Source organism: Marmota marmota, unplaced genomic scaffold (genome assembly GCF_001458135.2).
Source record: "Marmota marmota marmota unplaced genomic scaffold, marMar, whole genome shotgun sequence".
Lineage (NCBI taxonomy): Eukaryota > Metazoa > Chordata > Mammalia > Rodentia > Sciuridae > Marmota > Marmota marmota.
Window position 1 is genome coordinate 6412283 of NW_025999998.1, and position 27328 is coordinate 6439610.

A 27328-nucleotide genomic window follows, 5' to 3' on the forward strand; every position below is an offset into this window, starting at 1 on the left:
TATCTAATGACAACTCTTTCAGTATCTCGGGGAGAAATTCTTCCTTCATTCTATTCAACTGATCCATTAAGGACTCCTTTTTAGTTCACATTTAAAATACGTTCAGGGAGAGACATCTGTGTAGGAGAACAGGGTGAACAGAGTACTCATGTGGGTAAGTGGCCAGGTGTGTGATTTCAGAGCCAGGAGTGGCACAAAGATGTCAGTGTAGGGATGCTCCAGTATGGAGTGTCAGAGCCCCAGCAAGAAGAGAAGGGTGCCCACATATTGGGATGGTGGTAAAAGGCCCACCATGGAGATGAAGTCAGATGGCTAGAGTTGGATTACAGGGAGGATGAAGCGCTATTTTCTTCATGTAGTCTCAAGGCCTCTCTAGGTGGCTTCTTCATGTGGCCCAAATTTGAGCTTTTTTGTAGTGTGGTGGACTTGGAGTAGTCAGATTCTCTCTGTGACAGCTATAAGCTCTTCCAAAATGAGTGCTCAGTGAACAAATCAGAAGCTGAATTGTCATTTATGACCTAGCCTTGGAAGTCACATAGCATTGTTTCCACCATACTCAGTTGGTTAAAATAGTCACAAAAGCCTACCTAGTTTAAAAGTAGAGGGGGACACAGGCCCCATCCCTTACTTGGAAAAGTGTCAAAGTCACATGTAAGAAAAGCACCTGGACTGTAAGTTGGTCTCCTTGTAGCTATCTTTGGACAACATCTTTTGTCACAGTGGCTGATAAGGCCCAAAGAGACTGGAACCCTTCCTACCTTCCAGAATCATTCATTCTGTTAATTTCTCGCTTTGTTTGCTCCAGGCACACTGACTTCCCTACTATTCTTTGAAAACCAAGCACACTCCTCCCTCAGGGCCTTTGTACTTGCTCTGCCTACACTTTCTAGGATTTTCTCTCTCCACATATCTAAATGGCAGGGCCCCAGATTTCCTTTAGGTCTCAAATTGTCTGACAACCTTTCCTTAACAATAAAATAACAATAGCCCTATCCTCATTCTCCATTTATCTTCTCTGATATATTTTTCTCTGGGGCACCTATAAACACCTACCATTTAATGTATTTATACATGTGCTTGCCTCTTTTCTCTCTTTCTAATGGAATGTTAGCTCCATGAGAACAAGGAAGGCCTTATCTCTTTTGTTCAGGATTGGAATGATGTCTTTAGCCAGTAGCTACAGAGGACCTGAGACGGACCAATAGCCATATGAGTGGACTTCCTTCCCAAATTGTGGCTTGAGTTGACTGTAACCTCAACCAATGCCTTAACTGCAGCATTGTGTCCGATTCTGAGCTAAATCTGGACTCCTGACACATAGAAAATGTGAGATAATAAATACTGTTGTTTTAAAGCTACCATTTCAGAGCCATTTGTAAATAGCAATTGATAACTAATGCAGATTAGTATTAGTTAGATTCTGTAGAGATTGTTACAGTAATGGTTCCCAATGGATTGTACCTCTCAGTATCTGTGCACATGTGTGGTCCCCTCACACATGGACTCTGGATTTGTTTACAGGAAAGCATGAGGCAAGAAGAGGTGTGCGAAGTACTTAGCACATTGACCCTTGCCCTCCAGGAATCCTGAGTCCACAGAATCTAAAGATGCCAGGGACAAAAGACCTTGTGGGGAAAGGCCCAGCTGACCACATAGTTTCAGCCATTCCAGCTGATCTGTCATCTTGTAGTCACATGAGTGAGCCCAGGGGGAACCAACAAGACAAACTATACAACTGTAATAGAAAATAAATCATTTGTATTAAGCCAGTAAAGTTTGGAGAGGCTTTTTACAGAAGTAGACAACTGATGTACCCTCCTTCTCTTCCAGACTCACCCCCCCTCCACACACACACACTATTTATAGACAAGTTCTGGCTGTGTTGCCCAGGCTGGCCTGGAAATTGCTTTTTCTTATCTTTTTATCCCATTACAATGCTAGTCGTGGCTTTTCAGACACTAAACCTTTCTATTCTTTTATTTTCACTTACCAAACTCATGGTGTGAACCAACATACACACCCAGAAACAGATTTCTTGGAACTGTAGTATATTCCTTTCCTAGGGCTGCCACATCAAATTACCACAAACTGGGAGGCTTAAAACAATAGAAAGTTATTTTCTGGTAATTTTGGAGACTATAAGCCAAAATCCAGGTGTCAGCAGGGCTTCTCTCTCCCTCTCTCTCTCTCTCTCTCTCTCTCTCTCTCTCTCTCTCTCAAATGCTCTGGAGGAAAAATCAGTTTCCCGTCTTTCTCTTGGCTTCTGGTGTTGCCAGCAATCTTTGGTGTTCCTTGGATTGCAGCTATTTAACTCGTCTGTGACTCCAACATCACCTGGCATTCTCCTCCTGGGTCTTTATATCATATGGGGTTAAGGGCTGACTGTACTACAATATGACCTCATCTTAACTAATTATACTATAACAACTCTACTTCCAAATAAAGTCATGTTCTGAGGTATTAGGCAATCCCAGTGTATCTGTCTGTCTTTTTGGGAGACACAATCCAACCTATGACATATATCCATAATCCCTGCCCTTTGCTGTACATTCTAGAGCTCTTAAATCTTCCAGTCTACAATGTGACTAAACATTAATTCTCTTTCTTTTTTTTTTTGGTACTGGGGTTTGAACCCAGGGATGCTTTGCCACTGAGATACATCTCCGGCTCTTTTTATGTTTTTATTTTGAGACAGGGTCTCACAAAGTTGCTTAGGGCCTCACTAAATTGCTGAGGCTAACCTCAAACTTGCAATCCTCCTGCCTCAGCCTACTGAGTCATTGAGATTACAGGCATGTGCCATTGCACTTGGCTAAAACACTAATTCTTAGCATTCAATTAAGACATTTGTTGAATGCCTACTATGGGTAAACACTCTTTCTGGGCTTTATTTAATTCAAATAAGTCTGTATAAAAACTTGGTCTTATATAGTTTGGGCACCACTTGCTAGATTAAAAAGTAAATTGGAGGGCTGGGGTTGTGGCTCAGTGGTAGAGCGCTTGCCTGGCATGTATGTGTAAGGGACTGGGTTTCATCCTCAGCACCACATAAAAATAAATAAATAAAATAAAGGTATTGTGTCCATCCACAACCAAATTTTTTTAAAAAGGTAAATTGGTATGAATATTAATTTTGAATTGTTATTACCATTGGAGCAAATTAAATAGTAAACAAACCCATACAAATGCCTGAGTGTGATGAAATGATCATGAAAAGCTTAGTTGCCAAGAGAGTTCCTGGTTTGGCAGTCACTAACTCATTTTTAATCAACAAGCTTTAGCTTGTTTAGTCAAAGTTAGTTGATGTATGTGGGCCTTTTAACTGTGACCACAAGTTGCATACCATCTCTTACCTCACCCCATGGTGACAGGATGATTCCTCAGTTATTTTTTGTTTGAACTTTTTTTTCTAAGTCCAATTTCACAATAACTTTTTCTTTTTTTTTTTCTTCAAATCTCTTTTGGCACTGGAATCTCAAATGTTCCTAGCTTTGGAGATTAGAAGTACTTTCCCACACTTTGAAGTTTTATAGTATTGCATAATTTATACTTGTCCAGACATTTTTATTCATTATTTAATTCTATATGTTATTTACTTAAGCCCTTCCTTTGCTTTCCTGGAGTCATTAGAATGTCCTTTTTCAAACTATGTGAATTGAATATTTAATTAATTTATTTTTCTTTCCATTTGCTTAGTAACAAACACACATGAACTAATTTTCTTGTGAATACAGGGCTGTCCACTTATTGAAATTTCCTTGTCTGATCATTCATCTCAGAATTCCTTTCTGAACACGACTGCCCTTGCCATCTACCTGAAACAATTTCTTTTTCAAAATTGAAAGCAGTTTTGAACGATTCATTTGGCAACCTCTGAGAAAGATAGCACTGCATTTCTGTAATCAGAGCCTTCTTTTTGCCTCAGCATAGAGTCCCAGCACAAAGATAATAAGTGGACAATGGACAGTCTTTATTGAGCATTTTCCCTTGTAGCTGGTATTGTACTAAAAACTTTACACACATTATTTTAACCATTCCACATTAGTTTCCATGCCCTTTTTACCAGGTAAAATGCTACTCATATATTTGTCTCATATTTCTATTATCGGAACATGTGAAATATTCCATTGTAGGGCCTTCTTTCTGGCCCTGTGTCATTTTCCCTCCATATTCCAACTCAGTAGTCACAGCAAATGACTGACCTGCCAGATCTAAAACAACCTCCCTCCACACTTCCACACATTCTATTTTATTTTACATTATTTCAAATTATCTTGCTCATTTGTTTCCTGGTTATGATCGGCTTCCACTGCTAGACTTTAAACTTCAAAGGCTTTAAAACTCCAAGAAGCCTTGTCAACCACAGCATTCTTAGAGCTCCCTAAGAACAGTGGCACATAGTAGGAAATGAAATGAAAATAATGAGGCAGAATGAAAGCGTTTCTGAAGGCAAATAATGTTGCCTGAGAAATCAATACTTTTGGACTCCATAAAGTAGCAGCTGCTTTTGATTCTGAACATTTGATCCAAGAAGGTTAAGAGACATCTTTCATTAGATGTGTGCCTTAAAGTCCCTCAAAAACTGAACTAGGGAGGGAGGGAGGCCCTCCAGGCTCATTGTCAGTCACTGTGATTTTAAACAGATGCTTTCCCAGGGCAGAGGAGGAAGAAGGTAGAGAAGGGAAGTAAAGGAGAGTGGGAGGGAAAGCCGAGACTCCAGAGAGCCAGGAGAACTTGGCGTGGCGTGGAGGGTGCGAGAAGGCACCTGGTGGGACAGCAGACATTGCCAAAGGAGCCCGAAGAAGGCACGGTTTATGAGGCTGGGACTGGGCAGGTCAGGAACTGGCATGGACTAGGAAGGGGCTAGGGCTGCAAAAGGGGCGAGGGGGAGTAAGTGGAGTCCCGCAACCAAGAGGCGTCAAGGGGCAACCAGAGGTAGAAAGGGGGCGCCTAGGAGTTGCCAAGGGTGAATGGAGAGAAACGCGGTCTATCAGGGGGACCTGGCAGGACAGGCGCAGTGGTCGAGGGACGGGTAAAGGCTGGGGGCTGGATGAGACCGGAGCAGGGGGTTTTATAGGAGTCGACCAGGAGGCAGAAGGGAGCAAAAGAATGCCAGCGAAAGGAGCGGAGCAGAGCGGAGGGCGCAGATGGGGAAGCAGCGCCAAGGAGCGCAGGGGGCCGCTGAGACCTCAGGGATCCCCGAGGTCGCCGAGGGAGTGCCCAGGGAGCGCGGATAGCGCCGGCTGGCCCGGGCGGGCTGCGAGGAGGGGGCGCGCCGGGGTCGCCGAGGGGCGGGCGCTGAAGCCGGCGGCCGCGGGCGGGGCGGCCCGGTGGCTGTCGCTCACTTCCGGGAGAGCGTGGGTGCCGGGGCCGCCGCCTGCTTGCAGAGCTTCCAGCCGGCCGTCCCGGGCCGCGAAGCCGGTGAGCGCGCAGGCCAGGCCGCAGTCCCGCTGTCCGCCCTGCCTCGTCCTCTGTCAGCGGCCATGGGGGCTTCCGCGCGGCTAGTGCGCGCAGTGATCATGGGGGCTCCGGGCTCGGGCAAGGGCACCGTGTCCTCGCGCATCACCAAACACTTCGAGCTGAAGCACCTCTCCAGCGGGGACCTGCTCCGACAAAACATGCTTCAAGGCACAGAGATNCGGGTCGGGTTTTGCGGGCGGAGGGGCCAAGGCGGGGGATTCGAGCCCGGATGCGGTCCTAGGAAGCGGGCGCGGCGTTTTCCTCCCGCCGCGGGGATATGAGATCTCTGGCAGCTGACAACCCCGAAAACTCCAGTTTCCGCCGGCTGTTTTGGGTAGGTTGCGTGGGGTGGGGGAGGGCATTCGTGAATTCGGACACGCTCTGAGTTCAAAAATAAAAAGAAACCACCTTGCTTTGTTTGAAAGGCACCTCCAGTCTGGTCGCAGCTGCTTCTGAGGGTCCTTCTAGCTGAGCTTCTTCTTCACGGGTCCCTTGAACATGGAAAATTGGCAGAGACCTGCCAGGTCTTGCTCTTTTTCTTACCCCACCCCCATTTAGTTAAGCTCTGTGGGATCTTGTAGTTCTGACCTTTCTCTTGTAAGCTCAAGGCCAAGATTATTTACCCTCGTTGTAGTCACTGCTGAGTAATTTTTGAGCAGTGGCTTAGATTTTGATACCCCCAGAGACTTCTTAAACACAAAAGGTATCCTTATGCTTGATCACATAAAAGATAGTTTTGTTTTGCATGCCAAATAAAGCCGGAAAACTCAGTGCAAAATCCAGTCAACAAACGGTGTACTTTACATTGCTTGAATTTGTGGTATGTGGATTCTTTCTCTAAAAGACTATTTTTAAAAAGTTTTCTTAAAGTTTTTCTTTTTCTTAGCAAAAGTGTTGACCTTTACCTCACAATCAGAACCCATTTTGAAGCCTGCAAAAGGTTTTTTAAACAATGAAAAACTCAGGACAGATAGAAGTACATAAAATAACACACAAAGCTTTCTCTCATTCCCTGTCTCAGTCCTGTTCCTAGAGAGGAAAAATGTGTTTCCTTATAGAAATGTTTATTTATGTACAAGCACATATACGTATATCTTTTGTGTTATATGCAATCATATATGTACTCTGCGTCAAAGTGTTTCCACTTTATATCTGGGATATCTTTTCCCTGGAAATATAGAACTCTATTTCATTCTGTGTAGGCAAGTAGTCCTCTTTTGATGGGTGTTTAGGTTATTTCCAGGTGAGTTTTGTTGTTATTGTTGTTGTTTTTAGTTTAAAAAATGATATTTAAATTGGGGGGAAAACCAGAATCAACCCAATATTTCTATAGTTTGTTTCTTGGAGTTCTTTGGTTCAGTATCCAACTTACCTGGCGCATTACTACTTTCAGTTTTAACATTGATCTTAAAAAATAATGCCTTGTAGTTAATTGAACTTTACCAAAAAGATTAAATTGTTTGACTCTCTTGCTAAATGTTCTTGATGCAACACATTGAAATAGTTAGGTAACAATAAACAGTCCCTAGTATTGTAGACTGATTTTTGGTGTGAGGTTATCCAAAGTACAAGGGAGTAAGGAATTCTTAAGGGATTATCTGAAAAATTACTGAGCAGTGAGGCATAACTGTGTGGTTAGAGAGCACCTTCAGGAAAGAATGTTTATTAATTTATTAAAACAAAATATTTTTAAAAAGTAAATTTAAAAATCAATTAAATAAACTTTAAAAATGAAGAAACCATGCTTTAATAAACTTTAAAAATGAAGAAACCATCCTTAACACTCCCTGACATTCTTGCTGTCTTATTCCCTAGAGCTCTACAACCTGAAAAGAACCTAAAGGGAGTATAGGGAACATGAAAGGAGGTCCAGCTTGCCTCAGGTGCCTGCCCCTTCTGGACTTTTTAGTAATTCTTAGACAAAGACAGATAAAGACTTCTTTAAAGAAATTAAAGATTCATGTCAGGAGAACTAGAATGTCAGAAGACCAATCTCTGCAGGGTCATGGTTCAAGGTAACTGCACATAAAAGGGTTGGCTTCTCTACTTGGCTAAGGAAAATTCCAGAGTTCACACGGAAGCACCCAAAGAGATCCTGAGGGATGGTTGCACTGTGTCTGATTCATCTAGCTGCCCCAAGCAGCAGAACAGGCATATCCTGAGGTGGGTCATTTGCTAGAGCTCTTCAAAGAATTATGGGCAGTTCTTTAACAAGAAAAACAAAATGAAGCTTGATGTCATAAAATTGTTATTACAGATGTGAATAATCTATTAATTATTAAAGTTATGCATAATGATCTGTTATTACAGATTATCTTCACAGAACAGATCTGGCACAGTTCTGTATTTCAAAACTAAGACTATATTCTCAATAAATATTTGTGAATGGGTTGGATATTTCCCATAGAATCAGAGCCAAAAGAGGTATAATCTTTAAAAATAAAATACTGCTCATGCTTTCTGATACTAAGTTGTATTTATTATAAAGGAATAAAAATGTCATGAGACTATTAGGAAAATTAAGATCATCCATGATTCTGCCTTCCCACATAGATAGATAGAGTTATAGTTGACCCTTTGGTGTTTTCCCTTATTGTTTTTTTTTTTTTTCTTTTTTCCCTCTGCTCACTGTTGTATTTGCATGCATTTGTAAAATTGTTACATTTTAGATACTTTTTATTCTTATTTATTGTATGTTCATTCACACATCATTAAGCATCCTTAAAATATTTAATTTCATTAAGATTATAAGTAAACAGTTTTTCTACTGTTGGACATATTGTTAACCATTTTTTTGCTATAATAAATACTGGTGCTACTATCCTTGTTCCTGAATATTTGTCAGCATCTTTGACTATTTCCCTTTAAATAAATTTATAGTGTGGAATCTCTTGCAAATCAACCATCACTTCATGAAAGTGCTGTATTTTATAACCCTTCTCAGTATTTTATAGCTAAAGTTGAAAATCATCCCAGGAGATCTCTGCTCTTTAAGTTTATAACGTGAGGGGGGCTTGTATTCTTTCCAGCAGTTGTAGCTTCACTGTTACCTCCTTGGGCCTAGAAGTTTTCCTCATCTGTAAATGCAATTTAAAATATAAGCCATGAATATACTTTATTAAGACCAAAGGTAAATCACCCAGGAGATATGATAAGGACACTGGAAATGCTAGGCAACTTATTGGCAATAGCAAACATGGAGTAACTGTAGATCACACCTGGATCCTGGAGTCAGGAAACTTGAATATGATTCATACACATTTAGTCCAATCCTCATTTAAAGATGAGGAAACTGAGCTCAGAAACAGTTAAGAATTCAGTCAGTAATAAACTGCATTTATTTGTTCATCTAAGCAGTGCATATACTGAAATGTGAAGGATACAGAGAAGATTAATATGACTTCTGCACAGTCTGAAATACAAATTCATGAAGTGCTTCATTAAAAAAAAATAAGATGAAAATAAAAAGCATTTACTGAAAGACTAGGATGAAAACCCAGGGCTTCTGTGTGTCAATTAAATACTCCTTTCATTATGTAGTATTTCTTTTTTTTAGAATTTTTTTAATATTTATTTTTTAGTTTTCGGCGGACACAACATCTTTGTTTGTATGTGGTGCTGAGGATCGAACCCGGGCCGCACGCATGCCAGGCAAGCGCACTACCGCTTGAGCCACATCCCCAGCCCATTTATGTAGTATTTCTCAAATTGAGATTCATGAGATATTTTTAGGTAGACATTTTTATATATTTATTTCAAAGTGCATGAGAAAAAAATAAACCTATATTTCATGAACTTGATGACATTTATTTAAAAAGGTGAGTCACTTTAAAGAAAACCATATAATATATAATGGTTCACCTGTTATAGAAATTGCAAAGTTGATATGAGATTGCTCAGAGTTTGAGAAAGTATACCACAGTATTGTGTGGACTCAGTGGCTTAATCTTTGAATCTCATTTGTTCTCATCTATAAGTTGTGGGAGTCCAACTCAGTATATAAACATCAAGATCCCTGTCAGCTCCCAAGTTTTTATATATCTAACAAAACATTATTATGTATACACATAGAGCATAATTATGCTTAATTATGATGATAGTGATGGCAGAGCAAATTATCTTTTTAACGGTAAAAATTTAATTTGTAATAGGAGATTCATTTACATAGTTTAGAATTCCTAAAAGTCTAAAAAGGATATTACATGAAAAAAATCCTTCCAAGATATTTCATGCACATGCAACCAAATGTTTACTTTTTCTTCTCTGTGTTTGTGTTTTACCTAAACGGCAGCACACTGTACATACTGTTCTGAACCTTTACCAACATGTTTTCAAAAAGAAATGCCCCATTTCACTTTTTTTCTAATAGCTTTGAGATGATGTATATACCATATAATTTATCCATTTAAAGTGTACAATTCAATGGACTTTAGTATATTCATAGAGTTGAGTATCTCTCACCACAACCAATTTTTGAACATTTTTATTACCCACAAAAGAAATCTCCTTCTTGTTAGTCACTCCCATTCCCTCCCCACCTCACCTAATCCTTCCTGAGCCTCTGATACCAATAATACACCTCTATATTTCTTCATCTATTTTGGACATTTTATCCAAACATACAAATTAATTATACAATATATGGTATTCCCCCCCCTCCGCGGCTTCTTTACTAAACATAGGGTTTATTTATTTATTTTTGTTTTGTTTTGTGTTTTAAAAGACAGGTTCTCACTCTGTTGCCCAGGCTGGCCCTGAACTCCTGGGTTCAAGGGGTTCTCCTTCTTGAGTCTCCTTAGTAGCTGGTCTATAGGCATGTCTCACTGCACCCAGCTTAGTGCAGTGTTTTCAGGGTTCATCCATATTGTACTATTAGTATTTCATTCCTTTTTTTTTTTTAAGAGAGAGAGAGAGAGAGAATTTTTAAATATTTATTTCCTTTAGTTTTCGGCGGACACAACATCTTTGTTTGTATGTGGTGCTGAGGATTGAACCTGAGCCGCACGCATGCCAGGCGAGCACGCTACCGCTTGAGCCACATCCCCAGCCCCACTTCATTCCTTTTTAATTGTCAAATACTCCATGTACATTTGTACATTTGATTTATCCATTCATGAGTTGGTGGACATTTGGGTTGTTTTTTCTTTTTCCATTATTTTCTGTGTGTAGACAGTTTGTTTAAAAAGTTAAAGGAACAGTTTTTAAAAGATAAGTGTGTTAATTAATTTTGTCTCAAAGAAACTAGGCTTTTGTTAGATGGTAATTTTTGACAAAAAAAAAGCCTTTGAAATTCCATGAATAGAATCCAAGGGCATCCAAGCAGCTTGTCCCTCCTTCCATATATCATCTATCCACCCATCCATCCATGGATCCAACAAGTACCTAATATGTGATAAGAAGTGACATACAGAAAGGAATAGATTTCACTGAAGATGCCAATAATCAGGATGTGGGCATGAGGGACAGGTGGACAGATGGACCTGTGTGTTCATAAGCTCCGGATGCTGTAACAGCCTCCCACAGCAGATCAGATATCTTCAACAGTAGAATTTATTTTCTCATAGTTTTGGATCCTTTAAAGTCCAAGGTCAAGGCACTGGAAGAATTGGTTTCTGGTAAGGACTTTCTGACTTGCAGACAGCTGCCTTCTCACTTTGTTGTCTCATGGTCTTTCCTCTGTGCCCAGGCACTCCTGGTATCTTCCTTTGCTTATAAGGACACAAGCCTTATGGGGTCCACCCTTATGACCTCATTTAATCTTAATTACCTCCTTAAAGGCACTATCTCTACATTATAGTCACTTTAGGGGTTAGGGTTTCAACATGGATTTGGGCTGACACAGTTCAGTCCTTAACATGTAGACATGTAGTTTTAGTAGTGTGATAGACAAGCCTGTGACATCATAGATGTGTGGAGGAGGAAATTTTGGTTTCTTAGGAGGTTGAGGGATGCCTCACTATGAAGAGCTCTTTAAGATGTCTCTTGAAAGAGTCCATTTTCTTTTGCGATAACCAAATACTTGAGTTTATAAAGGAAAGAAGTTAGTTCAGCTCATGGTTTTGGAGACTGGAAGTCCAAGGTCAAGTGGCTATATCTGGCAAGGGCCTTGTGCTGCATTATGATGTGCAGATATGGAAGGACAAGTGGTTTCATGCAAGATACAGAACACCATCTGTTACAATTCATTCTCAAAGCAACTAGTCAAACTCTAAAAACTCATTTCCCAGAGAATTTTCCCAGTCCCACAAGAGTAATATTAATCTTTTAATGACAGTGGAGTCCTCATGAACCACACACCTCTTTAAAAAATCTTATCTCTCAATGCTATTCTGTTGGGGACCAAATTCAACATAAGTTCTAGAAGAAACAAAAACCACATCCATATCATGGCAGAGTAAGAACTCATCAGGCAAAAGAAGGGGCAAAGGGCTTGTGCAAAGGCTAGGATTCTGAGTATGTTCAGAGTATGTCCAGGCTGGGGGTTGTGGTTTGAGGGTAGGGTAAAAGTGGGGAGGGAAAGAGGTAAGATGAGGCCAGATGCAGACTGACCTTTATACAATTTTTGAATTGCAGTTCTATGCTGAAACAGAGTTGAGTGGGAAGAGAAGTGTATGGATCTGGTATAAAAACACTTTCTAAGTGTTTCACTGAAGAGGAGAAAAACTGGGTGATAGTTGGAGGAAGGACCATTGGCCAAGGGAGATTTTAGCTTTAATATTTTGTTTTCAGTGTAATTCCTTGAAATATTTTATGCCTGGAATTAGTATAATGTCTGTGTGTGGTTAGAAGAAGAGTTAAATGAACACTCATTTACCTATCCCTGGAGAGAATGCCAGGCGCTTTGGGGGCTCTTCTGTGTGCCCTTTCCACAGGTATCTTCTTCCTGTCCCACGTGATAACCACTGTGTGAATTCAAGTCTTTATTATTTGAGAAAGGTTTTACTCCGAAATGCCCAGGATGGGGGATAAAGCTGTAATTTAACCCATTCACTGTCATCTTTCTAGTTTTATTTTGACACATTTTTAAAAGTAGAGTTCATGTTGTTTACTATATAATGATGATGAAAGCAATTTAGGTAGGAAGGAGATTAATTCTCTCTAGCCCTTTCTTTTGGTCTGTGTAAAAGAAAACTGATTCAGGTCCCTCTTTTGTACTTCATGGCTGCTCAAGCAATAATTTTGAATGTTCAGATATGATGTGAGGTTGGTTTGGGTAATGTTGTGAGGATGACCAGATTTTAAAAGGAGATACAGAAACAAAAATTGTAGTTTATGTAATAAAGCAGTTATTTCTCAGATTAATGCCTGGTTTATGGTTATTTATCCTTAAAAGTTGATTTAGACCTTCCCTATTTTTCCTCTTAACTATCCTTTTCTATTTTTATTTGTGAATAACTTTATAGAAAATTAACTTATTGTGAAGAATCTACTTTTAAACTAGCTTTTTGTGCTGGGCATGGTTGGCACACACCTGTAATACCGGCGCTCAGGAGGCTGAAGCAGGAAGATCTTGAGATCAAAGTCAGCCTTAGCAACTGATTGAGGTCCTAAGCAACTCAGTGAGACTCTGTCTCAAAATAAAAAAGGGCTTGGGATGTGGCTCAGTGGTTAAGCACCCCTGGGTTCAATCCCCGGTGGTTTAAAAAAAAAAAATTAAACTAGCTTTTTGTGTTTTGGAGATGTGAAAGCTCCCAAATTTGTTAATTTTTGTTTTCTTTTTTTGTGGTGCTGGGGCTTGAACCCAGGGCTTTGTACATCCAAATTGTTTTTGGTTTTGGTTTTGTTTCTGGTACTGGGGATTGAACTCAGGGATGCTTTACCTCTAAGCTACATCCCCAGCCCTTTTTATTTTTTATTTTGAGACAAGAGTCTTGCCAAGTTGCTCAGGAATTCACTAAATTAATTGCTAAGGCTGGCTTTGAACTTATGATCCTTCCTCTTTCTCCAAGTGGCTAGGATTACAGGCATGTGCCATCATGCCTAACTCAATTGTTAATTTTTGAATCAAAAAGTGAATGGTACTCTTATGAGAAGTCTATTAAGGTATATGTATAATATTAAATTATAGGCAATCAAATAAATATTTACCTAATGTCCAAAGCTCACCCTGGATGGAAGTCTTTGTATATAATTTAGGGAGTAAGTCAACATTTAAAATGTAAAAAGCAAACTGCTTAGACTTCGAGGTGGAGAGTTGAATCTTTTTTTTTAAACTCCAGTTGAAACATTATAGGCTTTTGGTTTTCATACTGTATATAAATATTTACCTATGTATACACAAAAACTCAAAATATCTATTATCAGTTTTAATAATAATTGACTTTGAGTAGTGGTGGGATTTTTTTCCTTACTAGGAACTTTCCACCACATAATCATGAAATTAACCCTTGTAAAGTATGATTCAGTATTTTTTTAGACTATCCAGAGTTGTGTAACCATCACCACAGTGAATTTTTGTACATGTTTTTCCTTAAGATTTTTATACTTTTAGCTCTTAAATGTAGGTCTGTGATCCATATTGAGTTATTATTCAGTTATCCCAGCAGTTTTTTTTTTTGAAAGATTGTTTTACTTCATTGAATTGTCTTGACATCCTTATTGAACATTAGTTGATTGTAAGGTCGAGGGGTTATCTCTGGATTCTCAATTCTGTTCCATTAAACCATGTGTGTTCTTGTGCCAGTAACACACAATCTTGATTGTTACTTTGAAATCAGAAGTGTGTGTCCTCCAACTTTTTTCTTTTTTTTTTTTAAGATAGTTTTGACTATTCAGGGTGCCTTGAATTTTAGAATCTGCTTGTCAAAGACATCAGGTAGGTAGGATTTTGATAGGATTTCACTGAATCTGTATCACTTATGAAGAGTATTACCATCTTAACAATATTAATTCTTAAAATCGTGAATATAAGATGTGTTTTCATTTTGTTAGGTCTTTCTTGTCTTTCAATAATATTATAGTTCTCAGGTTACAAGTTCTGCACATTTTAAAAAATTTATTGCTAATTTTCTTATTTTTTTATGCAGTTATAAATTCAGTCTTCCCCTTCCTATGATGATCAAGCCCAGGGCCTTGTGCTTGCTAGGCCAGTGCTTTACCAATGAGCCACATTCCAGCCCACTGAGTTGTTATCTTAGTTTTATTTTCAGACTGTTCATTGTTAGCTATTTGTATAGTTACCTTGTACTCTGCAACTTTCTGGACTCATTAATTGATTAGTTGTAATAGTTTCTTAGTGGATTCCTTAAGATTTTCTATGTATAAGATAAGGTCATCTGCATTTACTTCTTCCCTTCTGGATACTATTTCTTTCTGGACTAATTGCACTGGCTGGAATCTCTAGTTGACTCGAAGTGACAAGAGCAGATCATCTTTTCTTGAAGTTCCTCTTATACTGATGAAATTAAGCATTAAGCATTTTATTAATTAGTTCCATCACCTAAAGTCATTTGTTGTCATTGGTTGGGAGTTTAGAAGAGGGGTTGGTCTGAAGCAAGAGAGATGAGGATGGAACCCATTTGTTTAGGACTCAGTCCTGAAGAATTGAAAGTTTTTACTTTTTTTTTTTCCTCCCAAACACCGTTGAGAAGGATGGAACTCTGCCTCCCTAGAGCAGTAGTGAAAAGCCTGGAGACAGAATGGTCTACTCATATGAAGTATATGAACCTTTCCAAAGACTGTTATCTAATAAGTCTTCAGAGCTCTCTATCTTGGAACCTAGGCCCTTTCTCAATGCTATCTGTATTAGATTTTATTTGTGAGGGGGAACAGGGTTTCATGATATTGTGCCAGCTGATCTGGAACTGGTGGGCTCCAGCCTTCCTCCCATCTCAGCTTTTTAAGTAGATGGGACTACAGGGGTGCACTACCACACCCAGGTCCAAATGTTGTTGTAAACCTGATAACACACCTTCAAATGGCAGTTTCCATACTGTTAATTCTTGGTTAAAATATAAAATTTCATGAATTTAACAATTTGGAATCTGTTTTGAGTTCAGTATAGCAATTCATACCAAGAGGTATGAAAATATTCATATATACTATGACCTTTAATCAGATTATTGGGAATGTATTCATCAGAAACAATTCAGAAGACTAAAAGAAGGAGAAGAAGAGGGAGAAGGGGAGGAGGATGAAGAAAGAAGAAGATCTTAAGGAAGATCTTAAGAAACAGCAGTGATGAGGAAAAACCAAGACTAATTTACATAATTTAAATGTCTAACAGTACCACTGTGAGAAAGTATATTTTTATGTATAAAGCATTGATATACATTGATGGAGAGGACTATTACCAGAAATGACTATATAAGATCACTAAAAAATATTTACAAAATGTTAGTGAAAAAGAACACAAAATTTTATATATACACAAGTTACAACAGTTTCACAACTCTGAATATATATAGATTACTAAGGGAGCATAAGGAAATTAAGTTTTTTGGATAAAAATGATACAGTTGTGCACAGTATTTCTAAATTGTTCATAAATTCTTTTCCAGAGTATCTTATTAATAAAAGTGTAATATGATCACAGTCAAAAATTGAATTGTATTACGACAGTAGCACCTGTTTTAAGATTGGGAAAAATCTCTAGACTAACATATGAAAGCAGGAATTTAAATTAAGCCATCTCAAAATAATGAATATTTCAAACTCTTATTTAGAAGAAAATATCAGTTATTCCATATTTTTCCCTGAGAGAAATAGAAAATTACAAATATATAAAAAATAATCTATTCTCAATTCTATCACAAAGAAATGACTACTGTTAGCATATTGGTCTATAACTTTGTATTATTTTTTCCATCTATACATTTATATTTATGTATTTTTTTCATACTGGAGGATTTGAAATAGGCTTAACTTTATTTTGTAACCTGTTTTCAAGCAGAAAAGTCGATGATACACATTTTCATACAGGTGTGCTTCCCAAGGTCAATTTTAGGGAACCAGTTTTAGGAACCACTAGGATAAAACAAATGCACTTAATGATTTCCCCCCCTCTGCTCTAGAGATTGGTGTGTTAGCCAAGACTTTCATTGACCAAGGGAAGCTCATCCCAGATGATGTCATGACTCGGCTAGCCCTCCATGAGCTAAAAAATCTCACCCAATGTAACTGGCTATTGGATGGTAAGTAGAGTGTTGTGAGCATTCCAACTGTCCTATGGTAAGTAGAGTGTTGTGAGCATCCCAGCTGTCCTAAATGATGAGTGCTGGCAAGACAAAGATCATTTCATGGGCTATAGAAAGTTATCAAGAATGGTGGTCAGGGGACCAGGTGCAATGGCAAGGCTTATAATTCTTGCAAATTGTGAGGCTAAGGCAGGAAAGCGCAAGTTCAAGGCCAATCTCAGCAAATTAGTGAGGGTCTAAGCAATTTTAGTGAAACCCTGTCTCAAACTAAAAAATTAAAAGGGCTGAAGATGTAGCTCAGCGAAAAAGTGTCCCTGAGTTCAATCCCTAGCACCAAACACACAAATAGAGAAGTGTTTTTATTGACACTTTTTTTTAGTGCACAACTTTTAGTTATGAGTAGATGTTGGGTTAGCTTATGTTCAAATTCTACTCCCACTGCTTAATTAGCTTTGTGAGGAAGAGCAAGTAACCTTGCTACGCCTCAGTTTCTTCATTTGTAATGTGGGAATAATAATAGTGCCTCATTTATGATGGTTGAAAGAAGTTATCTTTATAAAATATTTGACATTATATATAGATCCTGGAACTTGGAGAGCACTCAATAGATTTAGCCACCATATTCTATTTGTTCTCATTAAATGTATTAAAAATGTTTTTATTAGAGGGATAAGGATATAACTCAGAGGTAAAGCACTTGCCTAAAATTATTTTTATCAGGATCATTTACTTCATTGTAAATTTTATAATAAATGTTTGATGACTGACTTATTCAGTTTGGGGCCATATATAGATTGAGCTTTTTGCCATTATAAACTTTTATTAGGGGCTATTTACCCCAAATCCGGGTTTCTTGGGTATAGTTTTATCCATTATAATTGCTGTTTTAGCTATATAAAGTCTAGGTCACAGGAAAATTTTTCCATCTTTCAGTGCTAATAAGAAAATGTATTTTTAGCTCTAACAAATTATTGCATGTACACTTTTAATCTTTGTCACTTTTGTAAAGTATTCCTTTTTACCAATTTAAATTTTTCCTGGTGTTCTAACCAAAATGCCCTTAGTAACAACACTGCAAAGTCAAAAATTTGGGGATCAAAATATTATTTTAAATTCCCTATAGTTGTATCTGTTTCTGGATTCACTAACCAGTTACAATTTGCCTTTCTCTGTTTTTTTTAACCACATTGTTTAAACTACTTTAGCTATACCAGTTGAGTATCCTGTATGTGAAATGCTGGGATCCAGAAGTGTTTCAGATTTCAGTTTTTTGTATTTTGGGATATTTGCATAAACTACTATTTGAGCATCCCTAATCTAAAAACTCAAAATTCAAAAAGCTCTGAAATCTGACTTTCTGAGCATCATAGGATTTCAGGTTTGGGGATTAGGGCTGCTTTATAAATTGGTTATCTGTTAGGGCTTATTCCTCTACTTTGTTTTCTGTCACATTCCAAAAAAGCCTTTTGAGGTTCTAAGTGAAGGTGATGAGTTCAGCTTTTCTTCAAAGGCATTGAAAGTGTGAATGTCCTAATAAGATGGCAGTCAGGCAGAAGGTACTTGAGAGGATCAGCCTTCTGTTCTATTCAAACCTTCAAACTGATTGGTAAGGCCAATATACTTTAGAGGGCAATATACTTTATTCAGTCTACCTGTTTGAATGTTAATCTCATAAAAAAAAAAAACACCCTTTCATATATACCCAGAATGTTTGATCAAATATCTAGGGATCCCATGACCCACACTCTCAAAAAAATTAATTAGTACAGTTGTATTACATCTATGATCAAGCTGCCTATGGTATTTCTTTTGTTTAGATTGTCCAGCATTTTTTTTTTTAATACCAGGGATTGAACCCAGGGGTACTTAACCACTGAGCTACATCCCCAACCCCTTTTTTCTTTATTAGTTTGAAACAGGGTCTCTCACTAAATTGCTTAGGTAAATTGCTGAGGCAGGCTTTGAACTTTGTGATCCTCCTGCCTTAAAACTCTGGAGCCACTGGGATTATAGGTGTGGGCCACCAAGCCTGGCTTCCAACATCCCAATGTTAATTTTTGTTCTTTCTTTCCTTTCTCCTTTCCTCTCTCCCTTCATTTTTTTTTTTTTTTAACTTTCTAAAGGTTTTCCAAGGACACTTCCACAGGCAGAAGCCCTGGATAAAGTTTATCAGATAGACACAGTAATCAACCTGAATGTGCCCTTTGAGGTCATTAAACACCGCCTCACTGCTCGCTGGATTCATCCAGCCAGTGGCCGAGTCTACAACATTGAATTCAACCCTCCTAAAACTGTGGTGAGTAGTTGTAGAGGAGTGGACATATGGCAGACTGTCCTTGAGTCCTTTTGCCTGCGTGGACATAAAGTTGGTGAACTTGAAAATCTTGTACCTGACCAAAATTCCTGAGGGTATGTTTTCAGGTTACTTGTAGTCCATTCAGGTTGGTAGTAAAGTCATTCCAGGAGCAACAGGGGTTTGTTACTCGAAATTCAAAAGTATGTGTTCATTTCCTACTTTGTGCCAGGAAATGAGTTAGGAGAAGAGGCAGGAGGGATTTGCAGCACTGACAGTTGAGGTTCTCAGTGTATAGCTGAATCTGTATGTGTGTGTATGAAATTGTTTAGAGGTTGGTTAGAAAATCTTTTTATTAAGGTGACTGATACTGTGTCACTTTCTACTTTCTGTGCTAGCCTTCCCCTATTGTAATAAATACCTGAGATAATCAGCTTTACAAGGAAGAAAGATTTTGGCTCACAATTTTGAAGGTTTCAATCCATTGGCCCATTGCTTTTGGGCCTGTGGTGAGCCAACAAATCATAGTGGGGAACACATGGTAGAACAAAGATGGGGAAGTGGAAGAGACCAGGGTCCTACAGTCCCTTTCCAAGGCAAACCCCCAATGACTAAGACCTTCCACTAAGCCCCACCTCTTAAAGGTATCACTACTTCCCAATAGTGTCATGAGCTAGGACTAATCCTTTAACACATGGACCTTTGGGGATCATTCCAGATCCAAACTATAGTACTACAGAAATAATCCTAGTTTCTCTTGGCTCTGTGTTGCAATGGTCTGTCTTTGGGTAGGATTGTTTGTTTAGAAGTTAACATATTTTTGTAATTGGTGCTTGAACAGAGATTCACTGAAGTGCTTATAAAAATTTCCTTTAAAGATTATGATATTTAATACCAGTCTTCTAACTACTGTTTAGGGCATAGATGATCTGACGGGAGAGCCTCTGATTCAGCGTGAGGATGATAGACCAGACACAGTGATCAAGAGACTGAAGGCTTATGAAGCACAAACGGAGCCAGTTTTGGAGTATTATCAGTGAGTTCTTGCTTTTGAGAACTTCTCTTGCATTTTGAAGCATGGGGTTTTTGATTTTCCATACTTTACAATTGGATATGCTAAAATTCCAGAAGACCCAATTCAAATTGGCTTAAGCAACAAAGAAAATGTATTAGCTAGTACAATAGAGAAGTCCAGAAGGTAGGCTGGATTTCAGTCACTCCTAGGTCTGACCAGAGGTTTGCCATTGTCTTAGCTTTGCCTTCTTTTGTGTCTTTACTTTGTCCTCAGGCTTCCTGCATGGTTGCAGACATTAGCTAGAACAGCCAGGGCTTCCTCTTTCTTGAAAGGCTGAAGAGTAACCTCTTCCTAGTGAACAAAAGCTCTGAATATCCCTCAGATTAAACCAATTGAACAGCCACTGTGGTCATGGAATCCAGGCACTAACTGTTGTAGGCCTGGATTACCAGTCACTTGGCTGGGAGGGATTATACTAGTTAGTCCACACCCGGAGCTAGGAGTGACCACTCTCACCCTAAACTCTGCTATGTAGTGGAGAGAGGACTGGAATGAGTGCTGTGGAGGCAAACCTGCCCACTGTATGTGCCAACAGAAGTTGCTTTAGTACAGGAGACTCTCAATTGACATCTGACCCACCGATCGTGAATTTGTCTAATAAATCAGGAGGGTTTTTTTGGTATTGGGGATTGAGTCCAGGGGTCTTAACCACTGAGATATATTCCCAGTATCCTCCACCTTTTTAAAAATTTTGCTTTGAGAGAAGATCTCACTAAATTGCTGAGTGTCTCACTGACGTGCTGAGGCTATCATTGAACTTGAGATCCTCCTGCCTCAGCCTCTCAAGTAGTTGGGATTACAGATGTTTATCACTGCACCTGGCGTGGTTAATAATTTTGGTATACTCTTCAAGGAGTTCATACACAGAATGGGAACTATACTGAGTTAATATTTGATGCAAGCTAAGAAAAAGTTCTGTTTCTTTTTTTTTTAAGAGAGAGAATTTTTTAATATTTTTTAGTTTTCAGTGGACACAACATCTTTATTTTTTTAATGTGGTGCTGAGGTTCAAACCTAGCACCCCACGCATGCCAGGCAAGCATGCTACCACTTGAGCCACATCCCCAGCCCAGAGTCCTGTTTCTTTAGTCAGCTTTCCTTCTCCTTATAGAGAATGACTGCTTCCCTCTTATTCACTGTCTTACTAAATAATGATTGTCAAAACAGTCCAGTGTTGTGAAAGCATAGGCTCTGGAGCCAGAACAAGTTCAAGTTTCAGCTCATCATTTAATTAATTTGGCCTTAACCCCTTGCTTAACCCTTGCCTGTTTTCTCCTCTATAAAATGGGAATGAGAATACATGCTTGGACATGAGTTAATATGTGTTAATTCTTAAAATGGTGCATGACATATAGTAAGCACTACATAAATATTAGCTATTATTATGGTTGTAGTTATTGTTATAATAGGGGCAAGTATGCAGTAAAATCTGAAGCAATAGTCTTCAAACCATCTTAATAGTTATTTCTGGAGGGCAAAATTACAAAATAGCTGGTAATTCACTTTTTATAGTAGTTGTTATTATAATTTTGTGATTTATATAATGAGCCTGGCTCCAAAGATTACCAGCTCTGGCCCTGGGCAAGGTATTTAACCTTACAATACAAAATCCTTATTATAAAATCAGGCAATGTGAAATAATACCACTATATAGGCTTAAGGGAATGAAGAGGATATGTGAAAAGACTCAAAGCAAATTTGGTGTCTATTACTAAATCACCCAGTGTCAGTGATTATTATTTACTCTGTTGACACTGGGTCAGGCCCTTGGTCCACACAAATAGATTCAGTTCCTGTCAGGCCCCAAGCAGCTCACCTTCTGTATATGGGTGAAGTGGAAAGCTGAAAGCACTGTTTATCATTCGATGTGGTACAGTAACCTAATCCACACTGACTTAAGCAGAATTTGGGGCTGGGGTTGTATCTTAGTGGTAGAGTGCTTGCCTAACATGTGCGAGGCACTGGGTTCAATTCTTAGCCCTGCATATAAATAAATGAAATAAAGTTCCATCAACAACTAAAAAAATATTGAAAAAAAAACAGAATTTATTGGTCATATACCTAAAAAGTCTAAAGGTAAGTAGATGGCTGGGTCCAGGTGTTGAAGAAACATCCGGCTCCCTCTGTACTCTAGCTTATCTCCTACCAGTTCAATTACCCCAGCAGAAAAGAGCCTTTTTTTTTGCCAGCAAAAATCTTGTGATTGGCAGAGATTACTGTGACTTTGTCATTCTTGAATATGGGAAATGAGGTTCAGTCTCACCTGAACCTCATGGACTTTGGTTGGGGAGATTATTACTGTTGTTGGGCAGGTAACATTACTGTAAGGCTCTGAATAGAGAACTAGTCCTACTGGGATTAGTTATGCCAAAATGAGGAAATCTTACAGAAATGAATGAAGCAGGTCCTTATCTTGAGAGATCCTAGTGCCAGTAGTGGTACACCTATAATCCCAGTGACTTGGGAAGCTGAGGCAGGATCGAGTCCGCCAAGGCAAGCCTCAACAACTTAGCAAGACCCTAAGCAACTTAAGGAGACCTCCTCTCAAAATTGAAAAAAATAAAAGGTTAGAGATGTGTCTCAGTGGTAAAGTACCCCTGGATTCAATCCCCCCACTCCAGAGATACTAGTTTTTCTTTCAAGACTTCTGGCTTTTACTACCTCTTGCTGTTAATTCAAGCTTCTCCTTCTGAGTTCTCACACATAAAACTAAAGTTGGATTTCACTAAAAATTGAAAGTGGTACCATAAGGACTTCAGTTACAACATTGTTATATTAAAATGCCCACAGTTGTTATTGTATTTTAAAACTCCTTTCAGCCATGGGACATTTATAGAGTAATTAGCCTATGTTTAAAAATAGCAGGATGCTCTTACTCTTTGGAGGACTAATTTTTTTGAACTGGTTCCATTTTATTTCACAAAAAATGACAAATGTTCATCCAAGGTAACAGCTTTAGGATTGAATAGGTACCTTTAGTTGTGCTCTCAGCAATTAACCCACTTGTGACATTGTGGCTTGATTTTTAAAGTAGGTCTTCATGAGGCTTATACCATTAAGAAAGTTATTCTCTTGAAAGCTACTAAATTCCTGTGAATTTAGAAGCTTAAGACTTCTAATATGCAAAGAATACTGTTTGAATATAATTTCTCTGGTAGCAAATATTTCTTACCAAAAAAAAAAAATGTTAACTATCATAATCTTATGAGGTTTCAAGAACTCTGAAAACCTAGTAAGAGGGTTTAACAGAGGTATCAGGGAGTTTTTCATTTGCTTTTTTGCAACCTTTGAGCCAGTGTGTATACATGAGTATGCATGGATTGGTAATGGGATATTAGCAAGAGTGTCACACTCTCTGGACTAATATCTATGGGTTGAAGCAATCGCAGGATTCTGCTTCTTACTCTTCACTGCTGATCCAGTACAAGAAAGACAAATCTTTCCAGGAGAGAAATGAAGAAAATAAGAAAAACAATAAAACTTAAACTTTCTATTCCCCTTTCTGTTAAAGTTCACAAGGGTAGCGTAGAGGAAAAAAATAAAACTCAGCAAAATGAGAGATAATCCAGTATTGGAAAGCTCCAAGGAGAGAGAGAGAGAGAGAGAGAGAATTTTTTAATATTTCTTTTGCAGTTTTCGGTGGACACAACATCTTTATTTTTATGTGGTGCTGAGGATCGAACCCAGCGCTCCACGCATGCCAGGCGAGCACGTTACCGCTTGAGCCACATCCCCAGCTGCTGGAAAGGTCTTTTTGCAAAAGACTTTAATGAACAAAAAAAGCCAATGGCTATTCTGGTGTCTGACGGTCCCCGTTTGGAAATCTATTACCAACTTAGTGATCTGGATTAAGTCACTTTATAAGAGACAATTTTGTCAGCAGAGTAAGAAAATTTGAGTTTTGGAAATTACTGAATGAATTAGCTATAAAGCATTTAACAGAGGTTTTAACACACAGTACACAGTCAATAATGACAGCTGCTATTATTTTGTAAATGCCCATTTCTGTATGCTATGGGGCAAAGCTGAAACTAAAATGTAGGCTCTCCAGTGCCTAGCCAAATTCTTTCTCTTAGTCACCTAGATCTATACTTATGAGACTCCTAAATCTATACTGTCATGTTTTACAGAAAAGCTTTGAAAACTTTATTAGGAAGATTGAGACCTGTGTTTTTCATTTTTGTTTTGTTTTTCCTTTAGGAAAAAAGGGGTGTTGGAAACATTTTCTGGAACGGAAACCAACAAGATTTGGCCCTATGTTTATGCTTTCCTACAAACAAAAGTTCCACAAACAAACCAGAAAGCCTCAGTTACTCCATGAGGAGAAAAGCGTGTAACTAGTAAGATGAGCAGAACCTCCTCATCTTTGCATTAGCAGCTCCTTTTACTAAGATTCCAGCATGTATGAATTCTTTGAAAATTGTTTTATTTCTACTGATTTTATTGTGGATATTATTAAGGATGTGCCAAATGATTCAGATACTAAGATTGATCTTTTGAAATCATCTAGTATATTTTATCCAATTATATTCTATGAGTGTGCAATTCAAAAACATCAGATATCAAAACTTTTTAAAGAATTTGTTAGAGTAAAAATTAAAAGAGCAATTAGTAGTAACATTTTTGTTCAGTAAAAGTGGTTGATAAAATTTTTGTATTTTTCTGGGAAAGTTGGAAAAATACATGTCATTTGGGGAAAATAGCTCATCAGAGGCTTCTGCATATACTGATGCCAAAAAATGTTTTCTAGCCTGTGGAACATGGTATGGTAAGACACTATATGAAATTCCAGGAAAAAAGCAACTAGATTTACAGATCCGTTTGCAAGATGCAAATTCACTGCTGCCTTTACACTAAGAAACATGTAAGCTACCTACATATACTATATTTATTTTGTCATTAGAAATACCTTGTTTACTCAGAATTTTCAATTTGCTATAAAAATGTCAGCGTATAAGAAAATATTACTTTAATACAACTTATTTTCTTTTGAAAAATACATGTGTACTGAGGGACATGATTTGTGTCAAAATTGACATTGTACGTTCTTAGGTAAGCACCAACACTGACTTCAGTGGAAAATGTAATAAAATCTTAGGTTTTCAGATGTTACTCAGGTTAAGAAATGTATGTTTTAAGATATACTTGTCAGTTTTTTCTTGATCTAAACATACACTCTGCCTTGATAAACAAGTTATAGCAAAAAGAAAAAATAAAGAAAAGAGGAAACCCATGGTACTATGTAAAGTAGGCATACTTTACCATTAAGGAAATAGAAATAGATCAGGCATACCTGGAGGATGTTCTCTTGAGGAACACCAACATAACTGGCAAACACATATTGCAATAGAGAATTTACAAGACAGGTTAAGAAGGACCAGGAAAGTAACTATTCCTTAAAAGAGATTTTTGTTTTTGATCAAAGAAATTGATACTTAATAGTGTTCATTGCCATCCTGTCTTAAAGGGAAAGAACTCTGCTGGTGTCATCTGAGCAGCCATTTTAAAACTTAAAATCATTTTAGACTCCTAGCAGGGCAACAAGGATGCATGCTTATATATCCTGGCCTGGTAAAAGTTGTGCAATTTGAGAGGTGGAGGAAAAACCCACTGTGTCTTCCATGGGATACTGACTCTTATTTTCCTTGGTGCTAAAATCAAATGAATCAAGTCCTTGTACAAGCTATTAATTGCCTTTGAAAATCTGGCCCATCTTATTCCAAGGCCTTTAAAATACAAAACAAATGCCAGCAAGTGGTTCTTATGTATTTGGGGTGGGGCATACAACTTATTTTTCTTTCCTCTTGATTTTTAAAAATTTATTGTTGATCTTTTGAAATGGACCAAGGCTTTTTAAAAGGATTACAGTAATCATTATCACTCTTACAATGCCTTATTAAAAACATGTTAATATTACGTGTTTCCTAAAAATGTTGCAAAACTACTAAACTTAGGAATTACCACTTGGTTATCAGGCATACAGTCCTTATTAGAATGTAATGAAATTTCAGCACTGTAGCTATTACTTACTTTGTCTTTGGTCCTTCACAAGGGCCACCCCACCCCACCTTCCTTTTTGCTACCCTGCCATCTCATTGCCTTTGTACTAACAAATTGTCTTAAAACAGGTTTTAAAGCTGATTTTATACAATTCTTTATCCCCTGCTATACAGTATGGTAGCCACACTGGCTTTTATGACAGCCTTAGATCTGGAAATCAATAAGAATTAAAGAATATACTATGAAAATTAAGACTGTCTTCTGTGACCATTCCTTCCCCACTACTAAACACTTAACCAAAGTTTTGCACATGCATGCATTATTTATGGGAAATATGTATGATTTTTTTTTTTTTAATTAAAACAAGCAAAAAGAACTTGTTTTCTGCTGGATGAGCTAATGTCACAGACAATGCTGATTAAGGGTATTGTTGCTAAGTGCCTCCTGCAGGGGGAAAAACAAATCATACTGTGATGACCATTATAACAATTCATGTACCACATGGAAATATGTCTGGAGCTGAATGCATGGTTTAGGAGGAGATACTACACTTGAGATTAAAAGATGAGGAGAACAGTACCTCAAACCACCCTCCTTTCTGGAAAGTCAGTATGAAATGGGACATGCATAAAGGCAATTAGCACCATCCAGAAATTTTAGTTTAGCTCTCAGTTCCACCTCAAATAGGTTAATTATTGTTTAAATTACTAAAACCAAGCCTATGGCTACTTTTGCCTGCTCCAGCCACATACAATGGCATCTTAGCAAAATATTTTGGACACTCATGGTTTGGAATAAAATGTCTCATATTAACATCAAATCATTGCAATTACAGACCTCAGATTATATTAAATTGCTGTAATACAAGCAACAAGAATAATTTTAAAACTTACTTATAAACTACGTCTTCTCATTGATAAAAGAAAACATCCTCACTGATAAACTGCAGAAATAGCTTTCCTGTCCTTGCAATTAAAGATTTTCATCCTGGAAGTTGTGGTTTAAAAAAAAAAATTAAGGTTAAAATAATCTAGCTGTGCTTAAAAACTAGTAAAAGCCGTATGATCTGTAGTGTCTACTCACCTCTTTCCCTCCTTTTTAGCTTCCAAATGATCAGGAGTTTGTCCATATGTAGCACTGAGTAAAACTAAATGTTAAGGCCAAAGTGTTAATCAGTACAGTGTTGTGTCATATTTTCCCAAATGATTCAAGTTAACTGTCTGAAGAGTGAACAGAATCATACTGCTCAAAGAACCAAGTGAACCAGGCAAAATGACACATACTTGGGGGGCTGAGACAGGAAGATCACAAGCTGAAGGCCAGTTTGGGCAACTGAGACCCTGTTGCAAATTAAAAATTGAGAAA

General features: G+C 38.1%; 1 protein-coding gene across 4 annotated transcripts; it reads left to right on the forward strand.

Annotated features, from left to right (window-relative positions):
* Positions 1–4723: 4723 nt before the first annotated feature.
* Ak3 (adenylate kinase 3) lies at positions 4724–26215 on the forward strand. Of its 4 annotated transcripts, none has more exons than XM_015492873.2 (5): positions 4724–4834; positions 16473–16592; positions 18719–18891; positions 19806–19924; positions 24164–26215. In XM_015492873.2, the coding sequence occupies exons 2-5, from the start codon at positions 16532–16534 to the stop codon at positions 24282–24284; spliced, it is 474 nt and encodes a 157-aa protein (XP_015348359.1). In that variant the 5' UTR covers positions 4724–4834; positions 16473–16531; the 3' UTR covers positions 24285–26215. The 4 variants fall into 4 exon arrangements, with proteins under 4 accessions (XP_015348359.1, XP_048662790.1, XP_015348357.1 ...); XM_048806833.1 differs by having other exon boundaries at positions 4787–4805; XM_015492871.2 differs by lacking the exon at positions 4724–4834 and adding an exon at positions 5335–5636 and having other exon boundaries at positions 16475–16592.
* Positions 26216–27328: the final 1113 nt, after the last annotated feature.